The sequence below is a fragment of the Hippoglossus stenolepis genome, chromosome 1 (genome assembly GCF_022539355.2).
Source record: "Hippoglossus stenolepis isolate QCI-W04-F060 chromosome 1, HSTE1.2, whole genome shotgun sequence".
NCBI lineage: Eukaryota > Metazoa > Chordata > Actinopteri > Pleuronectiformes > Pleuronectidae > Hippoglossus > Hippoglossus stenolepis.
This window is the reverse complement of record NC_061483.1, coordinates 30,834,122-30,861,771: the sequence shown is the minus strand read 5'-3', so window position 1 is coordinate 30,861,771 and position 27,650 is coordinate 30,834,122. Positions and strand designations below refer to the sequence as shown.

Sequence of the window (27,650 nt, the reverse complement as noted above, 5' to 3'; positions counted from 1 at the left end):
AATTTTAAAATCGTTTTTTTAATTTTAAACTGTTCTCTAGGTTAAACATCTAGGTCAAATGTGCATGTGTAGACTCACACGCACACACGTGTTTGAGCAATTGTCCTATTAAGGACATTACATTGACTTCCATTCATTACGCTCATCCTGACCAAAACCATATCCCATATCCTTGACCGTGACCAATTCATGCCTAGCCCGAACCTTAACCTAACCACAATTCACATTGTACCCCTAACCAGGACCATATTTTTTTAATTCATTGGGATAGGGCTTTGGTCCCCAGTATTTATGCTGGAAAAGATCTTAAAGAGGTAACAAAATTGAGTATACACACACACACACACACACACACACACACACACACACACACACACACACACACACACACACACACACACACACACACACACACACACACACACACCCACTCCCACTCCCAAAACTGACTGTCAGATGTAAGTGGGACTTTCCAGAGCAAGGGAAATTCCATAGGACATTTAAAGGGAGCAGATTTCCAGGGCTCTGGCCTTGTACCTAATAAAACACCATCCAAAAAAGAACATTTAACAATTTCCAGCTCCACATTGTATTCATTGCTTTTCAATCTGCTCTGTTTCCACCACTACAGCCCTTTTTTTCCAGGGTAATTATTGCCATACATTTGGCTCTACATGCTTCCTGGGAATGATGATCAGACTTCCTCTATCATATCTATGTATGAGGCATTAAATCAGACCCACTTCCTGAATCTCTGTCAAGGAATAATCAGATCAATATGATCACTCACACTGCCAACTGCCAATAATTCTTGTTTGTTTTTCTTAGGGATAAAGTTTAAACATCTTAGACTTGTTTCAGTATTAATGGAAAATTGTTCTAAGTCATCAGTGCCAGTGACCATGAACCTCCCTCATGACAATGTCCAGGTCAAGAGCTGAAAAGTTACAAAATTCACTGAGATAAGCAATAACTGTGTTACAGTGCTATTACAAAGCTGATAAACAGTGCTAACATGTGTCTTATTTTGTAGTGTTCCACACAAAATTGAGAAAAAAAGTTCAAACCAGCAGGTTAAAGGCAATTTAAGACAAGACAAGGTTACAATTTTGGTGATGAAATGAATGATGCAACAGTGGAAAAACATGTTTTGAGAAATGATACCTTCAGAAGGAAAGAGAAGATGCATTAATGCAAGCTCTACATAAAGATGTAGGGCTAACAATATACTAATACCAAGACTATTTATAATTGTAGCAGAAGGTGTTATTTAGGCTCAAGGGGCAGTAGGTGGTTTGCAGTCACTGATCCAGTCTCGGCAGCTCCAAAAGCAGAAGGTGTTAGGGATTAAGAGGAGAGAGACATTAGTAGAGAGAAGAAGGTAGAAACATACATCCATAGGATATGAATGTGTACAGATGATAAGATAATGGCTGAAAGCAAGCCTTAGGAAGTTTAACTATAAACTGTATCAAAGATGAACATATTAATCATTAACATTGATTAGAAGAAACAGTTTTTTAACATAAAGGAAAGGTGTGTATATGTTTAAAGTATTTATAGAAAATGTCTGATAGAGATGAAGGGAGCAATGGAAATGGAACAGTTATTCCCAGTAAGTGTAGAACATGTGAGTAGGCATATTGTATATCAAGCAGTCTTGTTGTAATCATAGTCCATGATCAACCGCTACCACGATCAGTTGCCACCACCATCACAATCCTTGATCACGATCCACCATCACGATCCATGGTCTGCTGCCACCACGATCATGATCCACCATCACGATCTCCGATTCACGATCCACCGTCATGATCTAAGATGTGGCCGCAGCAGCGATCATTGATCTGCAAACGATAAATCACAAGGAGTCCAAGGAAGATGTCAAGTCAGTAACATGTATTGATGAGACACTAATGTGATAAAGAGGGCGAAGAGGAAAGAGAAGCTCCATGTGTCCCCCGACATTCTAGTTCTATAGCAGCATAACTAAGAGCAGGGGCCTGTACCACGAAGCAGGATTTGCGTTTATCGGGGTAACTTCATGTTTAGTTCAGGTGGTAGCTTTTGCTTGACTGCTAACCTGCTGCGGAGCAGGTTAGGTCTGAGATAAGAATTCCAGCATTAGAAAATCTCTGCCCACTCACCACTCAATTCCTTTGAAACATGACATCACTGTTCTTAGAGGATCCCGTGGAGCAAAACAAAACAAAAAGGATCCAGTGGAGCTAGGTGTGCGGATTGTTAGTGGGTCTCTTAGCAGGACTACATTTACAGTACATAAGTCCAATGAGATACATGCAAGTCTTACACATGTACATGTCTCTTTATACCTCCTCTCCATTTTCACCTTGTCCCTCTCCCATTCTTGTGTGTGTTTTGAGAGCAGGTTTAATGGAGGCTGAGGGAGGAAGTGGGGGCATAAAGAGGATAGGAAAAAATATCTTTATATAACCAGAGTTACAGCCAACTGCACTTGTGGTTGGAGGAAATGTCTTCAGGCTTGAGTCATTCTGAGTTCTGCAGTATAACCAGGCTTGGTCCCGGGGGGGTGGGGGGGTGAGAGAGCTGAGAGAGCTGTTAAGTCTTTCCTCCACTTTGGTCAATCAGGAGTGGTTCCTAAGTGGTTGCCTTTTGTTATGTACTAGTTACACATTTGGATGTACACAGATATAGTACTACAATATGTTGTATCCTATATCAGTTTCATGCTGCTATTCATCTTAAAATGTTCATTTGGAAACATGGATCAGCTTGTGAGGTTTATTTCTCAATTCTATGGTATTTCCTCATATTTAAATGGAATGGGGTTTTGTTTTCTAAAACCAGCAGAGAACATTTTTTATACATTTTAAAGATATACATGAGTTGTACTATAGTCCAACTAGTAAGTCTCTGCATTCCAACATGGTGGTCATTCTTGGGACTATAGATATTCCCTGGTTCTCACATCTTGTGTGGTAGTGGTAAAAAGTAAGAAAGTGCATTTTATTACTATGTTATTTGTAGTGTTCTACCTGCTGCACTGTTCCTTTTTGTAAGCCGCTCTGACACATTGCAAACAGTGAAGCCAGAAACACACTACTCACAGAGATAGTCATGTCATATGGTGCATAATAGTAAATGACGCTGACATGTCACACTGAAGCATCAATGTGTTCACATAGCTTATACCTTATAGGAAGACAGAACAATAAACTAAATTTATTAAATTACCATTTGGAGTGCTGTGTTTTCCAGCACAGATATTTTTTCTCAGGTAAGCACTACAGAGTGCTGCTTTAAAGGTTCAGTGTGTAGAATTGAGTGACATCTAGTTGTGAAGTTGCATGTTGCAGCTGAATACCCCTCACCTCACCCTCCCCTTCCAAACATTGAAGAGAACCTGTGGTAGCCTTCAGTTGACATAAAAGGTGTTTAGTTAGTCCAGTCTGGACTTCTGTAAAAAACATGGCTGCCTCTGTAGAGGACCCGCTCCTGATGTACATATAAAGTATTTAAATATAAAGGGCCCATTTTAGGGTAAAAAAAACAACAATTTGTACGATTTAGATGAAACACACTAGTGAAAACATCACTAGGATTATTTTATATAAAATGTCTACCTATAGATCTCTTTCACCTAAATCTTACACATTGGACCTTAAACTGCACAGTATATAGGTGCCTGGAACTATTTAGCATCTTGAAACTTAAGAACAATGCACATTTCACAGCTTTAAAAAACAAGTCACTTGTTTCTTTTTTCTGGCATTCAGTTTCTCTGAACACATCATATACAAGAGAAAAATAAGAAAACATCTGTGAATGAGACCCATTGTTTGGCTTTGGTGTGTTTTGGACTCAAGATTTACCCTCAAGACAGAGATGCAGGTTGATCTGAACTGTGGGGAAAAAAACAGAAACCAACTTCTAATTCATTCATATACTGCTTGTGTGTGTGTGTGTGTGTGTGTGTGTGTGTGTGTGTGTGTGTGTCTTTGCTTTTTCTCTCTCTTCTCCTGCTCCTTCTTCTCTTTCAGCTCCTTCTTCAGTCTCTTTTCTTCCTCCTTCTGAGCTTTTCTTTCATCCTTTCTTCTTCTGGCCTTGTCGCTGTCTGATATGAGGGCCAGCTCCTGAAAAGACAGAGATGACACGTGTTTCATTATTTTCACTAAATCTGAAACAAACTCACAATCCAACAAGTTATTGTTCAAATAAAACTGAGCTGATCAGGTCACTTACCTGAAGCTTAATAGTCTTCACAATTAGGAACTTGATATCCTCATCCATCTTCTCAGATTTGATTTGTGAGTCTTCCTGCAAATTGAGCAACTTCTTCTCCGTGGCTTTAACCAGACTCTTCAGCTCCTTGATTTTTTGAAGGCAGGTCTCTTTCTCCGACTGCTCACTCCTGAGGGGATTCTTCAGATTGTTGACTCTTACGTCCCAGTCAGTATCACTCTGATGGATCTGAGTCTGCATGGCCGTCAGTTTTTTCGTGAGCTCAACATTCCTATGCACGTCTTCCTGCAAATTGAGCCACTTCTTCTCCGTGGCTTTAACCAGACTCTTCAGCTCCTTGATTTTTTGAAGGCAGGTCTCTTGCTCCACCTGCTCACTCCTGAGCTGATCCTCCAGAGTGTTGACTTTAAGGTCCCAGTCAGACTTAAGCTGATGGATCTGAGTCTGCATGGCCGTCAGTTTTTCCGTGAGCTCAGCATTCTTTTGCAAGTCCTCCTGCATGTTGAGCCACTTCTTCTCTGTGGTTTCTACCAGACCCTCCAGCTCCTTGATTCTTTGAACGCAGACGTCTTTCTCCAACTGCTCACTCCCTAGCTGATTCTCCAAAGCGTTGACTTTGAGGTTACAGTCAGTCTCGCTCTGGAGGATCTGAGTCTGTGTGGTCTTCAGTTTGGCCATGAGTTCATCATTCTTATCGACCAGCGCGGTCTTTTCACTTTGGAAAGTGGCAATTACTTCATCTTTTTCCCTGTCGACATCCTCAACCTTCTGCTTGTACTCACGTAACTCCTCTGTTATCCTCTGAATGACAGCCTGTGGCTCTTCGGGGGGATTGTTTAGGAACTGTATATCTTTGTCCTTCACGATCAACCTCTTGTTCATTTCCCTCAGCTTGGACTCTAGTCCTCTCTGTACCACCTTGGCATTCTTCAATTTACTCTCCAATGACGCAATCCCAGCCTGCATCCGTGTCTTGTCCTTATTCCATTTGCTGTTCTTGCTGTTCATCAGCACCTTAAGAGCTTTGTTCTCCAGCGACAGCTTCATATTCTTTAACTCTGAGACTTCCAGTTGTTGCAGGAGGCCTTCCATTGTTTTCTCTGAGTTTGGCTCTGTGTTGCTGTTGGAGCAGTTGTCTTGTAGACTTATGATTCTCTCAGCTGTTGACTGATCGAGTTTTCGTTGAGCCTGCTGATTAAAGTTTGCTTTAATGTCTTTGATCTCACTATTCAACAACAAAGGAGTCTGTGTTTTACTGTGTTGCTGTTGCCGTTGTTGCTTGGACGGACAGACGGACGGACGTCAGACTTTTTCTTTTTTTTTTTTTCTTTTTTTTAACAGATCTATATGTCTGTATGTAATGTAAGTGTAAGCCACCTACTGGCAACAGGAAGTAAGCTTTGTTTTACAACTATCATTCGATTTACATGTAATTCTCACCGTGTGATCTGCAATTGATTGCGTAGACAAGGATCGACGTCGCGTGACAGACGCAGGAAGTGAAGCGTTTATCCTTCCCGCAGTGTGCAAAACACATGCAACGCGGAGCCGTGTGCCCGGTCGCCGATCGCTCTCTCCACCAACCGCAACAGGTCCTGAGTTGCGTGTGCTCGGGCCCGTTCAGTGCTACAACGTAGCCCTAGTATTCCAACTAAATCTCAGGATTTGCCTGCTCTTGCTGTTATGTTTTTATTTCTATTTTTTAATATCAGACCTTACCCGCACAGAAAATCTTAGTAGGTTTCTGAGAATGAGCATGGCTTTTACCCATGCAGTAGGAATCCTGCCTGTGTTTGTGGGCTGTTAAAAAATTCATGAAGTCTATACGTCCTCACGGGCAGGCACGCAGGATTCCGCATAAAACTATTAGATACTCACTGTGCACATTCACATGACAAGCAGACTGTAAGCGTAATATATGTCCCACCCACCTCCCACCTCCACAACCAATCAGCTTCAAAAGTTAATCATATGGAGATACCTTACCAAGTTACAATCGGTCCTTGCTTTGTTTTTGTACACACACACATTCATATATTCTTGATTTTATTTCGTGTAACATTTGTAACTTTGTGCTGAAGAAGTGTGGGTGGGTGTGGGTGCGGGTGCGTCTATCCTATGCATATCCTCAGGCCACTAGTACATCTCATCGAATGATAACATTCATGTTAAATATTGTTCATAATCTCCTACAAATGAAATAAATTAAAGTACTTACCTCATCAGTGATGCTTGATAAAGTTGATGTGTAGGCACTCTGCAGGCCACTGAAGCAACAGAAGCTCACTGTGTATGAATAAGTCAGCCCTTTCAAGGTGACACACACACACACACACACACACACACACACACACACACACACACACACACTGATCATACCATAACCACAATATCAGTGTCATCTGTTAATGTTTTTCTTGTATGTTCCTCTAGGTGTTGGAGGTCTGCAGGAGTGGGTCTTGAAGTCAGCCACCCTATCAACCTCCCCTGCCTGCCCCCCCTTCACCCCACTCAACTTTGAGGCCACGCCCATCGTACGGGTAGCAATAGAGCCCAAACATCCAAGTAGGTCTTGGACGGTACACACATGCCTACTTCATAATGTTGACCTTTTTTTAATTCCCTATTTTTGTCTGAAGACAGCAGCTCTGTGTCTGACGGTCAACCCAGTCTATTGATATTGTTGCTGTGATGATGACTGGTAGCCTTTAACCAATAAGCCTAGTTAACAATGATTTTAGCATAAAACTAGAATGGTAATCAGTAGAGCGCATACCTCCACCCAACAGTTCCTTCATGGTCAATGGTACTGTATGTATTTACACATGTAGCTTTTTTCTAGCCTTGATGCCTTATGCAGTACAGTTTTGCCATTCACCTATTCACACACAGATTCATGCAGTGCTATCTACAGTATGTGCAGCTGTCACACATCACTCAGAGCTGTCAGGGGCAATTTGGAGTTCAGTATGTTGCCCAAGGACACTTTGGTAGCCGACACTGAATGAGGATAGAGTGGCATTGAACTGGTTACCCTCTGGTTTGTGGACAACCTGCTCTAACTCCTAAACCACAGTCGCCAAGCGAAACCACATTTAAAGTCACTAGATCTTTTTATTTGGATCGGCACAAACCCAAATATCATTCCCCTAAACATACCAGATTTTTTTCATTAAGATCTATGAATTGGTCTCTGTCTTGTAATGTTAAAAAAAGAGGGGGAAGAAATTCTGGATTTGCCCCTGATCTGGATAAGTGCCAAAATTGTATGGGTTCTTCCCTGTCTTATACTGCATCCTATCACCAATTTTTATGGTAATCTGTCCAGTAGTTGTTGCATTATCATCCTAACTAACAAACAAAGACTTCCTTACTAGAGGTAATACTACAGACTAAATTTGCTGCTGATGTATAGACCAGTGGTAATTAAAAAGAGTGGGGGAAACCCTGTCTCTGAGCTCTGAGCTTGGTTTTTGCTCTCATATGCATTATCATGAGACCTTATATTTAGACCTGTGGTGTGTGACCACGGTTTTACGTGACAAAGCGTAGACAAAGCGTAGAAACATTTCAAAGATGATCAAGAGAAATTGTGTTTCATAGCATATGGTAATGGGCTGTAAATGGACTGTATTTATATAGTTCATTTCTAGTCATATCAACCACTCGACAAGTTGCATTCTTGCCCAAAGACACTTCAGCATGCAGTCAATACACCAAAAAGCTCTTCCTCCTGAGTCACAGCCAGTCCCGGAGCAAACTCTGAACATGCTCATGCATGAAATGTGACATTTCAGTGTTTCCTTTACTAAATAAACATTTTTTATTGTGCTTTTATATTGTCATTATAGGGTATTGAAAGTAGTTTGATGAGAAAAAGTATAAATTTAACCAAATTCAACAGTAGACCGCAATTTGCCATGCCAAAATGTTAAAAAAGATTTATGTTTTGGACTGCAAATACAGGAAAGAAAAGGCACTGAATGGGTTTCCACCTTCTGTATTTGTATGTTAGGTGAGATGCCAAAGCTAGTGCGTGGAATGCGTTTGTTGAACCAGGCAGATCCCTGTGCTGAGGTACTGATCCAGGAAACAGGAGAACATGTTCTGGTCACTGCTGGTGAGGTTCATCTCCAACGCTGCCTGGATGACCTCCGAGAACGGTTAGTCTGTCATCTCATAATATCTATTATATATATATATATATGCTTCTCCTCCCACCTCATCAAGAGGTGAAGTGCTTTCCAGTTTATTTTTACAGGAAGTCTGATCAAGTGCATCGGTATTAATAACAGTACCCTTAACGTGCTGTCTGCTTTCCCTACAATAGATTTTCATTCTTCCCCATTTGTGTTTTCTTCTAAGTTTGACTGTGCCTGTTTTGTCTATTTGTTGGACTCCTGTGTTGTGACTGGGTTTATATATTGGGTTATGTAGGTTCAGGCTGAATTCAGTGTGTGTTTATATACTGAGCGACTCGGATCAGAAAGAGAACTGAACTGTTTCCAATTTCAGCAACATCGTTATCTGGTTATCATCTCACATTGATTGCTGTTTCTCTGTCTTGGCCCTGCTGGCCTCCACAGAATAACAACACAAGTTCACTGACAGCCACAATGATTGATCCAGAATTTTCCCAAATTAGTTTTTTGTCATAGAGTGACTGTTGTGTCCTTATACCATACAAATTGAACTAAGACTAAGTTGAGAGACAGTTTTCTTGCTGTTCCTATAGAAAAGCCCTGGAGATTAATTTGTGACATTGGATCAAGAAATCTTATAGTACTGAGAGTAGTTACAAAATAACTGTAGATCTAAGAATTGTGCTTCTTTTTTCCCTTTAATTACCTTTCAGTGACAAATTTTCAAAAACTTTTATTTCTGTGTCAGAATAATGTTGTAAAACTCATGATAAAGTAGGTGTGTGTGGGAACAGTATGTTCACAGGCTACTGCTCTAACAAGCCCTTATTCAGTCCTGCGTTAAAATGGGTTATGCTTAACTTCACTTTTTCCTAGGTGAAGTCACAGTCTCTCATTTTGACCCTTTGGTATTTGTTGGGATACAACAAAAAGGATATATCATCTTAATTAGTGAGCTCAAGAGGTGCTGGACTGAGCCAGGCTTCTTCCCTGTTTCCCCTCTTACTTACATCATCTGTTTTGTTTCTGCGCTAAGCTGCTAAAGGCAGTTGCATATTTACTGTGCAACTGCAGGCTTTCATCACTTTGTAGCAAGACAATTGATTAGGTGTTGTACCAAAATGTCAAACTGCCCGTTAAGAGTTCCCATGTGTGATGTTGTGGGCACGGAGGTGGCTCAGAGAGCACCTCCACGTACCAGATGATTCATCAGTGCAGCTGAGGGCTGTTGGCTGATTGATCCTCTGGTTCAAAAGGCAGCAGCAGAGCTTCCAGAGAGACACATGGGAGAGAAGCTCATGAAGGAAACACGCACAGAGACTGAGCTGAGCTGCCACGCCAGCAGAAACTGCTGGCCACTTTAAGTTTAGTTTTGCTCCATGTAGGAAATACAGATGCTGAAAAGCGACTGTTTCCTCACTGGCTGTGTTTGGGAGACACCATGGTACATGTGGTCTGATGGCATTTTGTAAGAGCTAGCTCCAATGAGCACACTGAGAACACATGTGGATAACTTTAAATGCAAGCATTGTAAGTTAAAATGAAAACTACCACCGTGTATAGAGGTGCAATTACAGATTACAAATACATAGAATGGTGGTAGAAGGGTGGCTGTGGCTGAGGGGCAGAGTGGTCGCCCTCCAACCTGAAGGTCGGCAGTTCAATCCCCAGTCTTCCCAATCTGCATGCCGAAGTGTCCTTGGGCAAGATGCTGAACCCCCGAATTGCCCCTCATAGAACAACAAAGTGCTGCTAATAGATGCACTGTATGAATGTGTGTGTGAATGTAGAACTGTACTGTAAAGAGCTTTGAGTGGTCATCAAGACCAGAAAAGCGCTATATAAATACAAAACCATTTACAATGCTGTAAAAAGCTAAGCAGAATATAAAATAGTATTAGATATTTTTATATTTAAGTGAAACAACTTGTGGTCTCTAGGAAGGTAGAAAGACAGAAGCATGACACAGCCTTATTTTTAAGGCTTTAACTGAAGCTGCCTCAATCTAGTACAGAGATGTTAAAGGTTCAGTGTGTAGAATTTAGTGACATATAGTGGTGAGGTTGCATGTTGTAGCTGAATACCCCTCACCTCACCCTCCCCTTCCAAACATGAAAGAGAACCTGTGGTAGCCTTCAGTTGTCATAAAAACTGAAAAGGAGTTTAGTTTGTCCAGTTTGGACTATTGTAAAAAAAACATGGCGGCCTCCCTAGAAAGGACTCCTTTTTTTTTTATTATCAGCCGCTGTGGCTGAAAACACAACCAGAGTGATCAGAGTGAAGCAAAACAAGCAATTTTACAGAGTTTGTAAACTTAAGATCAGTAAAAGAAATATAAAAGTTTACACCCATTGACCAGGCAAGTAGAAATGCTTGTACGATGTCCTGCATGTAATACAAGAAACTTGCAGTAAATACAAGCTTACGTAAATTACATTGAGGCTAATTGTCAACTTATTTGTCTTGACTCTGCCCTATATTAAATATTTGGTACTGCTATACTTGGTGTTGGTGTGAATTATACTGACCCCTGACCTCTTTTAATGTAAAGATGAGAAACCACCATGAAAAACACTAAATGATATAATGTAGTCTAATACAATTGCACATATTCCAGTTTCCAAACTGACCGCAGTGTTTAATCAACACCTCTCTGACACTGTGTCATGTTGGCTGGCCGGTGGCAGTCTGAACCCTTTATGACATCGCTGGCAAACAGCCTGACCTGCAGTGTGTCACGCTCAGAATGAGGTCAGCACTGCTCAGCCACCAAGCGAGCACAAGACTGTGACATCACACCACTCTGAGGGGTTTATCTCTCTCTCTCTCCCCCTCCCCCACCCCTCTCACCCCCCTTACCACAAACATAAACACAGACATCTTTTTTAAGAATGACCCAGTGAACCCTGGGTCAGACAAGACGCATCAGTGTTTAGCAAAGCCTATAATGCTGACGGAGCGGCAGTTAGACAGACGGCCTAATCAGTGTGGAAGTTCTGTCCTGCCGCACCAAGGCATACTGACACACAAACAATTGAGATGTTTGTCAAAAGCAATGATTTAGAATGCTGTTAGAAAAATGCTTTTTGTTAATAATCTGCTTGGATTCAAAGGATACATTTGGCAATAATGTCATTTTATATGCTTTTGTCAAAAAAATCCTAATGAAAAGATTATTACTTCTTACTGAAGAAGCAGGGGGTTTAAATGGCTCACAAATAATGTCCTTGTTAAGAAAGGGGGGTTCAGTAATTTCCTAAAACAGCTGGACACTAGTTAAACAGTACTCTGATTTGGTGCTCTCATAAAAATGAATCATCAATCAATTTATTATAGAAATATGTCCCTCTGTGGAGCAAGGGAATAAGAGACTGTATATCAGGTTCTAGATAAACACATAGTGATATTAGGACATTGTTGGTTTTAGTTTTTTCACAAAGCACCAGACTCATCCATAAACGGTTTGGAACCATTTTTTGCCTTTCAATGTCTAATTTAATTGTTATAACATCCTTTGAAGGCCATACTAAATACATGAACACATTTGTCACACTAACCTCTCTAATGATGGCTTGAACTGGTTTTCTTTAATGACGTACTGATGACAGATGGTAGTGGTGATGTTGATGATGACAATGATGCTGCCAGCTGCTCTTCCTTGTTTGAGTCAGTCAATCTTTGTGGGAGTCAGGTTTTTAGAAGAGCTGCTTTTCTCAAACAGATGTAAACTTCAGTTCATGTCTCCTCAGAATGAGAAAATCCTCATGACGTACGTACAATTTATCGATCAGGAGTGGAGGAAGGTTGTTGTACTGTAGCTTTGAGCTTGTTGTTGCTTTGCAGTTTACAAACTCACCAGCATATTCTGAGTCTTAGCAGGCTTTTGGTCTTGTGGAGCAGTCTGCTTCTGAATTAGGTTTCAGCTTCTTTGCTATTAAATCGCCCTTCCACAAAACCTGGCTGCAGAACATTGTGTCCATCAGAATGTGGTCTTCTGAAAGCTGCTTGTTGGACACCAAACTCCAACTAAGAGTTTAAACTCTAAATGTTTCATGACTGTGTTTCATTACAAACTTAGATAACTGGCTTGTCTTTTACTTAAAAAATTGTGTTTGTCCATTTCTCTTGGTAACCATGGCTCATGTCAGTATTGACATGCAAAAGCTACACATGTTTTGCTCACCCTGATTATGACCTGACAGGCATACAGGCAGAAGAGAGGGGGGTTTCGTTGATAAAATAATTTATAACCGGAGCTGCTCTTAAGGTTAATAGAAGAACATTATTCAGGGGTATAAACTCCATTAAATAACTTGATGTATGGAGAAGTGCTTTGACCGGCAGGTTAAGTAACCATGCAGGTTGAAGTGTCACCCTGCCCAGCCAACCTGAAATTGTTTAATAGAGCACACTATTCGAAGTGTCACATTTCTCTTGGGGATCAACTACTGATTTTTGTTTTCATTGATCGAGCTGCAAATTATTTTCTCAATAACAATCAAACTGATTTTCCTGCACAACATAAGAAAAACAATTATCAGTATTCAATAGCATGAGATGAGTGCAAATGTCCAAACCCTAAAATGGACTGCATCAGAAAGAAAGTTAAAATAAAAAAAATTAAAAAAACTTTAAGCTATTTAACATTTCTGTAGAGAAATGACCTGAATGATTAGGTGATTATGTAAATAGCTGCCAATTAATTTACTTTAGTTTGATCAAACTCGTAATTTCAGCTCTGCATCTGTCCATGTATAATAAAACACTTACCTAATGGATGATCCAATAATGTGGGCACATCTCAAGACTGAGAGCATTGTGTCTGTCTGTGGATTAAGCAGTGCAGTGCCAGAGTACAAGTGCCAAAGAGATTTGAAGCCTGTCTTTACAAAGTGTTGTTATTCATATTAACATGTACAACGTCTTACATGGATTATATCCAACCCTGCTCTGTGTTGTTCACAGGGCACAACACCTCAAGGATAGATTTAAAGCAGAGACTAAGCAAGGGACATAAATCAGGGAAGGAAAAACATATTCAGTTTGGCTCTTTATGGCCAGTAGGTAATGATTAAATGCTCCCTCTGTATGAACTAAAAACATATTTTCTCAGGATCTGTCATTTTGTTCTAAACAGGAAACTTTATTGTATCTGTCAATGCACTTTAAATCAATTTAAACTATAAATAAAGCTGGTTTTGTGGTAAAGTGGAGTCTAATTTTCTCTGTACCATGGTTGTCCTTTCCTAACTCCTTAGAGCTCTTTCACATCTTTCCTTGACATATTCCATCGTGGTCAAGGAATAGCGGTTAGGAAAGGATATTATTTGAACTTTCCGAACGCAGCCCATATTAACTGTCACCAATATCAGTAACAGGAGTTTCACTTGTCTTTTAAAGGTTTGCTAAAATTGAAATCATCGCATCCAAGCCCATCATTCCATTCAGGGAGACTGTGGTACGTCCTCCTAAATTGGATATGGTGAATGAAGAACTGGGAAAGCAGCACAAAGTAGCCATCATTCACCAGGTGAGTCACTGAACAATAGTCCATCAGTGTACAACCAGTTCAGTAAAGTTGTGTCTGCTATGTCTTGAATGGAAATCAGGATCAAGTGATACAGTGGCATGTTTTACTGGGATGGAATAATTAGGAGAGTCATTTGTTGTATTTACTGATAAACTCACAAACACAGCCTTCAACATTAACACAGAGTATTAATTTATCAGTGCGTCATTCATTGTGTTTGTATGCTTGGGTAGGTAAAAGAAGAGGCCTCACAGGGCCATTCATCAGACAACCTCCACGTGGACCCCAGTGGTCTGGTGACCCTCGATACTCCCAACAGACTGTCCACTGTCAGCGTCCGGGCAATCCCCCTGCCACACGGTAACATCTCATCCCACTTTTACAAACTAGGTTGTGTGTTGTGACATCCATGTCTACCATATCTAAAGGCAGAAGTGTGGATAACTGTTTTAAATGACTATCGTAGAGAGAGGTGGTACAGAATGTATCCAACCAACCAAAGTAATGCAGCATCGTATCACTGTCAGATTGTCTGTGGGACTACATTTCAAATGTAGTCCCACTCTTATCCCGTGGACATTTTTTTCTTTCCTATGTGGGATGAATCTCCTTTGATGACGTACTTCTATAAATGTGTCTGAGCTCTGACAGGTGTGATTCACTGCTGGGTTATTGTCTGGGATGTTTGGATATGAAAGCAGCTTGCAATGTCAGAATGAGCAAGTTAAAGATGACCAAAGTAAAACACTAAATACTAGATGTGAGTTGTCAAACCAGATTTCCAGAGACTGATGAAAAGTGAAGCCAAAGTTGTCCTCCATAGGTCTTGCAGCTTCATTTCAATTTTCCATGAATCCACGTCAGTAATGTTGTTTATCCTGTTAGAGGTGACCTGTCTGTTGGAGAGTAGCTCTGAGCTGATCCGGACTCTGGAGCAGGTCAACATGTCCCTGAGAGAGGGGAAGAGTCTGGATGTCAGCCTCAGGACCCTGGAAGCCATCGCTGGACTCAAGACCCAGCTGGAAAGCCTGCTGCAGGGGAGGAAGTGGAGGAACACCGTGAAGCACATCTGGGCTTTTGGTCCTCGCAGGTCTGAACAAATCATAACATACATTATGTAACCAGTCTGATTTCAACAGATTCACTACATGTACGTGCTTGACGTTTAACTAGGAGCACTTTTGTGAGGCAACTTTTAATGTGGAATTTACAAATGATCCCATTCTCTCTAAGTGCCCTAAAAATAACACTTACAACTTTAAATATTGAACTGGCACTAGTTTTGTTTCAAGATTTTGATCTCGGTTGGCAGTGCATATAGTAAAAACTACTGCAGTCAAATACAACAGTCCTGTAATAAATCTGTCATGACGGTTCTATTGTTCTGTTTTTAATCAAACTAGTACTGGGCAGGTTCTAAACTTGTCTGTTTGGAATGGGATGTTTTCATAGCCTGCATTAATGCTGTTGAGCTACTTCAGAATTATTCCTTGTCATTAGTGAGTCCTCCTCAAGCAGTTCTATAATATACTGTCACATTTTATTGTTTGTGTGCTGGACGTTGTGTGCAGAGCTTTTTACATACAGTCTATGGTGCAGAGTGAAGTTAGAAAACTGTGTGTTCATCCTACCTGGTTTATCTGCAATGAAGATTGTATAGTCAATGATTATCATCAAATAAAAACTGAATTTACTGTATTACTGCTCACATGTATGGCATATATATATAAGATTGAAAGATTTACTTAACTGGGGTGTGTCTTTTTTTTCCTATACATTGCATGTTGGCTATTTCAAAGGTTTGTTAAGCAATTGACACAATCTTCAGACCCAAGTCCAAAACATTTTCTAAATAATTTACAACGAGATGTGTTCTGCAGACAGACAGACAGACGTTTGACGAATTAGTTGGTAGATTAATAACGAGAAAAAATTTACAATCCATGCATAAAACACAAAACAAAGATTTTAACATCAAAATCTGATGATCCTTTATCCATCTATATTTAAGTATTAAACACAAGGGAAATAAAAGCAATGCTGTTGAATTGAATTATTATAGTTCAATCAGCATTAAAGTTGAACAGTGCAACTGTCATGACGGAGGTTTGAATGCAAGACTGTTGGATTAGACTGCATTAGTTTTAGCTGGATGTACCTAATAAACTGCCACTGAGTGTATGTTGCCTTCCTGGGGTTTGCATGAACACATGAGTGATTTGTCGTAACTTGTAATGTGTTATTCACCATTTTACTGCACTTGTTTTCAGGTACGGCCCCAACATCCTACTGAACAGTGTGGAGGGCTATCAGCGGCCCTCAGTGTGGCAGTGTCTGAGCAGGGGAGACAAAGTTATCGAGGCTGGAGCTCAGGCCGCTTTTCTGCGAGACTTCGACAACAGCATCATCAGCGGCTTCCAACTAGCAACTCTGTCAGGGCCCATGTGTGAGGAGCCCCTAATGGGAGTTTGCTTCTCTGTTGAGAGGTGGGACATCCAGTCTTCAGCCCAATCTCAGAATCATGACTCTGTGGAGAAGGGCTCCATATCTCCTGAGGATTTGGCGCACCACAAAGTGGAAAGAAGAAGTGAGACTTCACAAGCGGAGGGCACAGCAGCAGGGCCGGGCCATGCCAGACGCAGACCAGAGGCTAACGCTGCAGACTGCTACGGGCCGGTCTCCGGCCAGCTTATCGCTGCCATGAAGGAGGCCTGCCGTCATGCCTTCCAGGCTCAGCCTCAGAGACTCATGGCCGCCATGTATACCTGTGAGATCATGGCCACCGCTGAGGTGTTGGGTAAGAAAACATTTTTGACAACCCTCTGCCACACAAAGAAAATATATAAAATATGTGATAGACAATAGATCTTACAAGGGTCAGTTTCTCTCCGTCGGATTCCCTCCGTATTGTATATGTATATTCAGGCAATGCATAAGGTAACGTTCTGGGTAACTTGTGATTCTGCTGTCACCAAACAACTGCATGTTGTTTAGTTGTATGTAGGAGCACAATAAACTCAAGTAGACAGTTATGGAACAGCGAGCAGATGACCATATGAATAAATCCATGATGAGCTGATGTCAGCACAGAGACAGAACCGTTGGAAAGCTAGCATTCCAAGTTTTACCTCATTATTTGGAGCTTTGACCAATGCATGTCTAAATTAACATTTGAATACTGTTGCATCTTTAAAGCCTTTGTTTGAATGTGGTTTTAATATACTAAAGGATTTAGTAAAAAGTGTGTATACATTTCCTAAGACAGTCTGGCCTTGATCATTTGTGCATACATATGGTCTGAGTCAGAGGCTCTGTGTGCGTCCGTGCGTGCATGCGTCCGTGCGTCCGTCCAAAACACACCATCCTCCTTTAAGCACTAAATGTCTCGGTTTGTAATTTCTGCATGAAAAAGACACAGGTCTGCAGAGCTCAGGACTTACTAATGCATCACAACACTCCCTTAATTGTTGTTGTTTGAAAGTCATTAGGATGAAAATGAGGCTTGAAATGCCATTTAACATGTTGGTAAACAATATCTTCAGGCTTGTTAACAGCAGCTTGTTACAGAAAGAATTCAGAGCAAGCTGAACAAGGACATTCCGGACTTTTGGTTCAGTCTGGATGTGTCGGAAAGACCCCACATCTGCTTATGCTTTGTTATTTTACTGAGCTGTATAGATTAAAGTCATTACTGGTCAACTATCATTTGCCTTTTGATCACCTTCATCTTAAACTGAAAAATATTTCTGACTTGTTACATCAGTTGTTTCTACACCAGAGACTACTGAGTGCATTGCTTTACTGTTCTGTGACTGCAGATGTGCTATTAGACATTCCTTCCACTCAGTCAGAATCCTGGTCTATTCACTTAGTTGATTGGTCCTTCAGGTCACATGTGACTAGTTTTATTTGGACAATAGTTTGGTGGTAAATTGTCTGGCTGCGTAAAATGTTAACAGTTTTCCCAGAGCAATTTCTGAGATTTGCAAAAGCCTGTTGTGACCATCTAACTGTGGTGGTTATACTGAACCTCTCCCATCATTAAACTGATAAATGTTTGATACACATCTTTGTGTGCAGAGTGACTTCCCATTGTCACTCCTTGTATAAGTTGTTAAAATAGTAATAAATAATAATAGTGGAAATTGATTCCTGTAGAACTGGAGCTCTGGGCATAGCCATAGTGGCCCTTCAATGTTAAAATATAGTTCAAACAAAAGCTACACCAATAAATCATTGGGTGCACTGTGTTTCTTTCTCTCTCTCTCTTTTCTTTTCTAGGCCGAATGTATGGTGTACTGGGGAAACGTGAGGGTCGCGTCCTCCATGAAGAGATGAAGGAAGGCACAGATATGTTCATCATTAAAGCCGTTCTGCCTGTGGCTGAAAGCTTTGGATTTGCTGACGAGATCCGCAAGAGGACCAGCGGCTTGGCCAGTCCACAGTTGGTCTTCAGCCACTGGGAGGTGATTATTACTGATTTATATTACACAACAGCAGTGCAATCTGCGTCCTAGCTGCCTCAAACCATTAAGACCAAATGCAACATTTGGCGTGTCTCCCTTTAAAGCTGCACGTTTTACATGACATTGTCCTTTTTTAAGATACTTAAAAGGCATTGTTGTTCACTTGGGAAGGTGAAATGCATAAAGGGAAATTTCTTTTGTTGTTTTTAAAGGTTAACTCGTTAACAGACAATAACAAGCTGCACCCGTAGCAACATTGAAGCAGAGAACAGCAATTACTTGGCTGGAAACAACGATGACAACAAAAGTAATGATCTGATTCAGCGTCCAACAGGGTCAATAACACCTTTACTTACTAAGTCTAAAGCAGATAGAAACATGAAATAGAAACATATGGGAGCGTGAAGCTTTAGCTTTTATTGTAAATCATTGGTCTTGATTTAAAAAAATAAATAAAAAAACTAAAATGTTTTAAAAAAAACTGTTGATAATGTTGGTTGTTTCCAGCCATATCTGGGTAAAGGCAAAGATAATGATTTATGATAAAAGCAAAAGAAGGAGGTCATTTTAGAGGGCGCCTTTAATATATGTGAATAAACACAACTAGTGCTTTTATTCTTGGTAAAAAATGTACCTTGCATGGATTGTTCAACAAAACAATTATTTTATCCGATTAGGCCTGAACGTGCATTTTGATTGCATTGTTTTGTGTCCATTTACACCTGCATTCATTATTTCTTTATCCAAGCTAAGAACTCCAGATGCAGACAGTATGATAATACCAGATGAAAGTGAGCTCATGTCTCATGACAATCAATTTCCTGGGGAGATTTTATTTTAGAGCTGCTCCAATTCTTGTTTTGTTGAGTCAGCATTTCTTCCTCTTCAATGGTTTAATATTCTCAGTGTCTGTTAGGATGTGTTATGTTGTCCTCTTCCTCCATATATTTGCCCACTTCCTTAAATTAGATTGTGGAGACATGACATTGGCAGACCTGTTTATTAATATATAAAACGAAGACCTCATGGTTTGATCTTGCTGTTGCCAAGGGTTTTTTCCTTCAGGTTTTCTTTTGTTGGAAAAACAAAATTGGTATTCAGAGTTAGGGTATGCAACCACAGCTAGTACATGTAAACCTGTCATAACAGACAATGAGCATGCAAGCTTTAGCAAATACATTTCAGATGGGACGTGGCTTGACATGACATGCTGTTAGTTGTCAGTTTATTAGAAAAAACAATTTCAATCTGATGCAGTCTAATGTAATATAATTGACTGCAATAAATCCTAACTGCATGAAGGTGGTAATCTTCAGCTTTCGTTTTAATTGTTCCATAAAAGTGTGATCATTATGGATGATGTAGTTTGTGTTGCTGTTGAAATATATTGTTTTATTAGCCTCATTAATGAACATCAGGTAGACAAAACATGTAGCACTCAATACAACACAACCTGCAGCAAAACAAATATACACATACAGTATACATCTTTTAATTTACGTCTGAGGAAACAATCTTTGCTGACAGCAATACTCTCTGAAACCATTGTCTAACCAGAATACACACACACACACACACACACACACACACACACACACACACACACACACACACACACACACACACACACACACACACACACACACACACACACACACACACACACAGCTTTAGTGTGACTGGGCTTGTTTTATGGAGCCGTAGGTCAATGAGGCTGTCTGGTTAATGAGACAATTCCCTCAAGGGAGTTCGATCCAAGCTGCAATAGCCAACATGTGCATTAGACCGTTATACCTGCTGCCTGGCTGGTTCAAGCTGCAACACACCCACACACACACAAACACACATCCTCTGGGCCATATGGACATTGTCAGTTGGGGTAATGGGTCAAGTTCTCCTAAAGCAGACAGAAGGGATTATTGCTGCTGCCACATGTCAAAGAGACTCTCCTCACTGATTAAACGTCTTAAATGTTTCACAGTGTTAATTTTATACCCTGCTTGTGCTGTTTTATTACAGAGATGTGCTGGTAAAATATGGAGAAAAGTGGTAGAGTGGGAAAACTAATATGATGGGATACTGTCTGAAGCGGCAGATCCTCCGCAGTTTCTCCGCAGGGGCTGTATGTGTGAACACAATCTCTTCTCTCCTCTTTCTCTGCCTCTATTTCTGCAGCCAAAAGCTCTTTTTACCAAACTAGATCCTCATTTTCTAACCCCAAAAAACTCTTCTCCATCTTTTCCAACCTCCTTTAGCCCCCCCCCAGTCCCCCTCCTCCTTCCACCCTTATATCAAGCCACTTTGTCAACTACTTTACAAAAAAGATAGATGACATACGCTCCTCATTTTCGAATCCACCTTCTGTAACTACATTTCCATCAAATTCATCTTCATCCCCTTCGCTTTCCTCTTTCACCCCCCTGTCTCCCAACCAAGTTCTTACCTTGGTAACCTCTGCCCGCCCGACCACCTGCCCCCTTGACCCCATCCCCTCTCACATTCTCCAGTCTATTGCTCCCGACCTTCTTCCTTTTCTCACCCATCTTATCAACACTTCCCTGTCAACTGGCTGTTTCCCTAACTCTCTGAAGGAGGCAAGAGTAAATCCTCTCCTGAAGAAACCCACCCTCGACCCCTCTGAAGTAAACAACTACAGACCTGTCTCTCTTCTTCCCTTTCTTTCCAAAACTCTCGAGCGAGCTATCTTTAATCAACTCTCCTCCTATCTCCACCATAATAACCTTCTTGACCCTCATCAGTCTGGTTTCGGGGCAGGCCACTCAACTGAGACTGCCCTCCTTGCTGTCTCTGAGCAACTTCACACTGCTAGAGCCGCCTCTCTCTCCTCTGTCCTTATCCTTCTAGACCTCTCTGCTGCATTTGAAAATCTTTGAACCACCAGATCCTTATTTCCTCCCTTCAGGACCTGGGTGTCTCAGGCTCTGCTCTCTCCCTGCTCTCATCATACCTCAACGACTGCACTTATCGGGTAACTTGGAGAGGAACTGTGTCGGAACCTTGTCCTCTCACTACTGGGGTCCCTCAAGGTTCCGTCCTGGGTCCCCTCCTCTTCTCTCTGTACACCAACTCTCTCGGCTCTGTCATTCACTCACATGGCTTTTCCTACCATAGCTATGCTGATGACACCCAACTAATTCTCTCTTTTCCCCAATCTGAAACACAAGTAGCAGCACGAATCTCTGCCTGTCTGACTGACATCTCTCAGTGGATGCCTGCACACCACCTGAAAATTAACCTTGACAAGAATGAACTACTTTTCCTATTACTGACTATTACCTTTGACAACTGCGTGTTAACCCCCACTCAGACTGCTAGGAACCTGGGTGTGACACTCGACAGTCAACTCTCCCTTACTGCCAACATTACTGCAACAACCTGCTCCTGTAGATACATGCTGCACAACATCAGGAGAATACGCCCCCTTCTCACTCAGAAGGCGGCGCAGGTTCTGGTCCAGGCTCTGGTCATCTCACGCCTAGACTATTGTAACTCCCTCCTGGCTGGTCTACCTGCTAGTGCCATCCGACCTCTGCAGCTCATTCAGAATGCAGCAGCTCGTCTGCTCTTTAACCAACCTAAATTCACTCACACTTCTCCGCTCCCTTCACTGGTTACCGGTGGCTGCCCGCATCCGTTTCAAAACATTAGTACTTGCGTACCGTGCTGCGAACGGATCGGGTCCAGTCTACATCCAGGACATGGTCAAACGTTACACCCCAGCCCGTTCACTCCGCTCTGCTTCTGCCAATCGCCTTGTTGCTCCCTCACTGCGAGCTAAACACTCAACAACATCACGACTGTTTGCTGTCCTGGCTCCTTAATGGTAGAATGAGCTCCCCAATGACATCAGGACAGCAGAAAGACTAAACATCTTCCGCCGCAAACTAAAAACACACCTCTTCTGACTATACCTTGAATACAAGTTTAAACTAACAATTTAGTAGCACTTAAATGGCACTTACTTATAGCACTTTGTAGTTTGGCTTTCTTGAAGAAAATTGTACTTTCTTGATTCTTGTTGTTCTGGGTTTGTACCCTCATGGTTGAATGCACTTATTGTAAGTCGCTTTGGATAAAAGCGTCAGCTAACTGTAATGTAATGTAATGTAATGTAAGACAAATGTCTGACTGAGAGCCTCCAGATTTCCGGCCGCCTGGCCCGCCTATAATGTCTGCAGAGAGCTGATGTGAGATGGTTTATGAACATTATGGTCAGGTTTGATTTATGGATTTGTTGAACCATAAAATCTCCAAATCAAGATGTTGAACATCTGTATGAACTAGAATAGCACCCAATGAGGGCTTACCTCTGCCAATGCCTAAATGTCCCCTCATGAAACAACAATTACATCCACTACTTCCGGAATTTTATTTGGATCTGCACCAAATTGCACACACTCATAAATTACCGTCCTCTAAACATGCCTGATTTTATCATAAAGATCCATTAATTATTCTCTGAGAAAGTGTTGCAAAACGCACTGTTAAAGAATATTAAAAATAAATATTCTGGATCTGCCCTGGATATGCATCAAAATACAATGGCTTCTTACCTGACCGATACCGCATCCCTCCACCTGGTGTCCTGGTAATCTGTTCTGTAGTTTTGATGTAGTCCTGTTTACAAACTGACCGACAGACAAACTGAAACCATTATCTCCTAATAACCTCTTTGTTTACTTATGTACATGCACCTTAATGACAATCATAATAATAATAATATATTTTTATGGTTCACATTAACTTCAGAGATTTTCCAAATGTTGACACTTACTGGCCATAGAAGAAGAATTCTTGTACAGTCTAATAGAGTCCAGTAAAACAGCCCTGCAGTAGATCCTACCTTTGTGAAGACTTCACATTCAAAACTATTTATTTTATTGGATCCAGTGTCCGTATATATTTACACATACTAGCACAATAAACTCCCTTTATAAAAAGTTGTAAAAATGAACCCTAAATTAATGTCCTGTATCAACATCTCTGAGTTTTCTACACAGACCACTGTACATAAGTGTTCGTGTGATCACACATGTAATACATGTTTGTCAGGGGTGCCAGAGCAAACATGCTTTTACGCACTGTGACTGCGTACCATAACAACATCAAGACCTATACAGTTACAAAGTGCATCAGGAAGTTATTGAAGTATATGTAATCTAGACATAAGCACAAGTTTACATTTTACTACAGAACATTCTTTGAACAGGACACACTGTGGTGTGGACTCCTTCAATGCAGCCTTTGTATATGTGAGAAAGAGGGCTTGTTTGAAACCTCCAACCGTGGCCATAGAATATTTTAAGCCTTGCCATCCTCCACTTCTCAGCTCTCTGCTTGTCTCATGATCCCATTACCTCACACTCTGTGAGACACCAGCAGTTATGGCCACGGTCTTTTTTTTCTCACAAGGAATGATAGTCCAAGTACTCATATCTCACAGTCAAAAGTTCAGGATCTTTCCGAACACCATTCATTGTCATTGACCTTGTTCGGACCTGTTATTAACATCCATCCTGACTGATCTGATCACAAGTGGTGGAAACAAAGTACAAGTCTGAATGCACCCAAATACTGTATGTCCTCAATGCATCCTGAGATCTGATTACTCAGACCGCATTTGCAGGTGGTCTGGAACACATCTGGCCACATATGAAGTTCTCTGACCAGTTTCACCATGAATCATATGCATTTTTTACGTCTCTGTGACTATAAGTTGATTAGTTTGTGGCCACCACCACAAACACTCATCTCAACATATTGATGGATTTAATTGGGAAAAAAAGTATTCTTCTTTCTCACAAACACACACGCTTACCCTAACCCTCAAACGTGAGGAGCAGTCAAAATGTCCCCACTCTGTAGGGTCTATGCTTAAAATGGTCCACACAAAGGTGCAAGAACACACACACAATGTAATTAGGCTCATATGTAAACTATGTAAAACAAAAACTTAGGTCTTTGCGAATACAAATGATTTACATTCATATTTGCATATAGAGTGGGGAAGGGATCTCCAATCACAAGTGGTCACAGGAGACACATTCAGGAAGCATTTTAATGCCAGATGTGAACAGACAAACTTCGCACTTCTGATTGGATCTCTCAGGATGAATGTCAACACCAGGTCTGAACAGGGCCAGTGTCTCCAGTTCCACTGCTGCACTATTGATGCCCAGCTCTACTAAATCCATTGTCGCTGCAGCTGGCTCACCAAAATTAAACAGTTCCTTCAAACAAAAGTCTGACAAATCATCACTGGTCTCAAATCCCCCACAACTTCTGCCGAGCTATCAGCTGCTCTTGTCTCTCTTGTCCAACGTCTTAAATAAAAGAGAACCTCTAGAACTTTGCTGCTCACTCATTCTCACGCATTCACTCACTTTTTAAAGGTTCAGTGTGTAGAATTTAGTGACATCTAGGGGTGAAGTTGCATGTTGCAGCTGAATCCCCCTCACCTCACCCTCCCCTTCCAAACATGAAAGAAAACCTTTGGTAGCCTTCAGTTGTCATAAAAAGTCAAAAGGTGTTTAGTTTGTCCAGCTTGAGCTACTGTAAAAAAAAACATGGTGGCCTCCGTACAGATGTAAATATAAAGTATTTAAGGTTGAAGAAAACAATAAATCATACAATTGAAAGTGACACAACAGTGAAAACATCAGCAGGACTGGTACCGGCTGGCTGGGGCTGAGAGAAGAGTGCGATTCCATGATGACATCATACGGAGAGGAAGTACGAAACGCTACGTTTCAATAACATATTTCTTCGAATGGACTGATTGAAAATGTCCGCAGAGTGACTGTTTTCATACTTTGAGGGTCCCTACTGACCCCTTCAAGTAATTACGGATAGTAAAAGCCCAGAAAATGTATTTTACACAATATGGGCCCTTTAAGTCTGGTGCTTAACAACAGTCGCATGCTAGAGTCAACATTTGCTGTAGTCAACAACAACAAAAAATCTTGGCCCCACAAATTCCTACTTACTTAAACCAAACAAGTTCAGCCAATTCTGATGAGTTCAAAAAAATGTTGGCAAAGTTGCTGGAGCAAAAAAGAGATGCATTTTAAAATTGAAATGAGTGTGAATGTAGGTTTGTCACCACTCATTTCTGTAACTCTTTCAACTCTCTCTGCTCAAGCGGCGCTCGAACACCATTCAGTCCATGTTGAGCTTGAATAGACAAAGTAAAGATATAAAAAGTAACCACCATAGTCATTGTCCAACATGCTGCTGTTTACTAACCCTGTTTTCTGTTGAGTTCACGACATGTGTGAACATGAGACACCAGAAAACAAAGCTCATTCAGCTAACATACAGTGTAAACACACTCTGTAACAGATGCTATGCTGCCAAGATTGTGCGCCTGTTCTACATGTGGAACGTTGTCTGTCTAATCTCTGGTAGCTGCCATAGAGCCTGTCGAGCACCTATAGGCCTTTTGTGTGCGTGCAGTGACCTTCATGTCATCATTTTAACCCTCAACATCTTGTAGCACTTGGCAACGCACTACCACCACGAGTGCAACCCTGCCACGCTGCCTGCGCCATTGTCTTGTCGCCATTGTCTTGTAGCTATTGTCTTTGCCTCATTAAAAGTTGTCCATCTCATTTCATTTATGTGCAGACGCTTCCTCACAAAGAGTTTATCCTGATCCCACCACCACCACCACAGTACCCCAGCCCTCTCAGCTTCAGGACTCGACGGCTGCTTAGTGCTGGTGTCAGCGTTCCTCCTGACAGCGATTTGATATGGCCAGAATATTGGATTAACATATGAATGAGCGCACAGGCAGAGAGACCAGATTTTGAGCGTTGCATTGTTCTGTAACTGGAGAGTTAGTGGCTCCTGTGGGGAGGTTTACATTAGATTTCCATCAGAATGGAGCTTTTGTTCTTTTGCAGACAGAAGAATTGTGTGAATCAGTCTTGTATTGATCAGCCAAAGCATCTGTCTGACAGCACAGATACACTGTGTGTGTGTGCGTGTGCGCGTGTGCGTGTGCGTGAGAGAGAGAGTGTGTGTGTGTGTGTCATTTGTAGGCCTGGTAATACATTGAACCATAACGATATATGAGCATGGCAGATATTTTTGCTAGCTTTTATCGTATCACAATTACATCAGTCCGTTTCAGGTGATAATCACAAGAAAACAAGAAAACTATGCATAAGGAAGTCTTAGAGAAAGTGTTTACTATTCATTAATAAAAGAAAACATACTTTCATCAATTTATTCCTTCCAAATAAATATATATATATCAGAAACTGAGACTTGTGGAAACAATTATGTCGACACCCACATTCACTTCCTGATTGGGTCTTACTAGTCATGACTCGACTACGGGCAGTAAATGGTTAGCGTTGCTAAAACCTACTGTACCAGTTTCACCTCAGGTTCAGCCCAACAGAAGAAATCCTCTCTCTTACTTGTTTTATTTTCTGCAACTAAGCAACCAACCAGCACAGACATGAATATGTGAACGATTATGAGATATTGGTATAGATGTGTTATTGTTGGTGGAGATCATTTCTGATATGGAGCTTAAACACTCAAATGGACAGAGACTATGTTCATTTTAACATATGAGTGTGTTGTCATGGTAACATCTAGCAGGAAGTACCAAAGAGGTGGCTTTGATAACTTTGGCAGGTGTTTAGAGACTCCTCCAGAACTATTGAAGTGACAAGGCCAATTCCATTGTTTTTGTTGTACACTGAAGACGATTGGGGTTTAGTGTCAAACAATTGACTGTTACATGGTAGTAGGACTGAAGTAGGACTAAACTCAAAATGATGTAGTCATGACTACGGAGTACCCATGCAATAATGTAGTATGTATGACTTGATAATGAATATTAATGAAGTTTATAATGACTTTGAATCATTTGAAAATGGGGATAACGGGCCACATTTTCAAACTCATGAAAAAAGACAAAGACCATATTGTGATGGGATCAGACCAGTCAAATGTTGACATTCCAACCCATGGCTTCGTATTACATTATTATTAGAGCACCATGAGTAGGACCACAGCCATCTTCAAACTCAACCTTTATTTTGATTTCAAATACTCACCTGTATAGTTTCATGTATCTTGCTCAGAGAAAAAGTCTAAAGACTCAAACGCTTTAAAACTGCCTCTGCCATAGTTCCCTCTACAGCAGGTGTCTCCATTTCGCCATGATGACACACACACACACACACACACACACACACACACACACACAAGTTGAAAACAATATCAGCCCTGCTGTCGTGCCGGGTATTG

At 41.1% G+C, this 27,650-nt stretch overlaps 1 protein-coding gene across 2 annotated transcripts in view; it reads left to right on the top strand.

Annotated features, from left to right (window-relative positions):
* The window catches only part of efl1 (elongation factor like GTPase 1), a 75,611-nt gene that overhangs the window by 46,460 nt on the left and 1,501 nt on the right, over positions 1-27,650 (top strand). For both annotated transcript variants that reach the window (XM_035155725.2, XM_035155726.2), the window contains exons 16-22: positions 6,658-6,789; positions 8,240-8,387; positions 13,767-13,896; positions 14,130-14,256; positions 14,782-14,986; positions 16,167-16,693; positions 18,178-18,362. In XM_035155725.2, the coding sequence (XP_035011616.1) occupies positions 6,658-6,789; positions 8,240-8,387; positions 13,767-13,896; positions 14,130-14,256; positions 14,782-14,986; positions 16,167-16,693; positions 18,178-18,362 (1,454 nt within the window). The remainder of the gene's footprint in view (positions 1-6,657; positions 6,790-8,239; positions 8,388-13,766; positions 13,897-14,129; positions 14,257-14,781; positions 14,987-16,166; positions 16,694-18,177; positions 18,363-27,650) is intronic.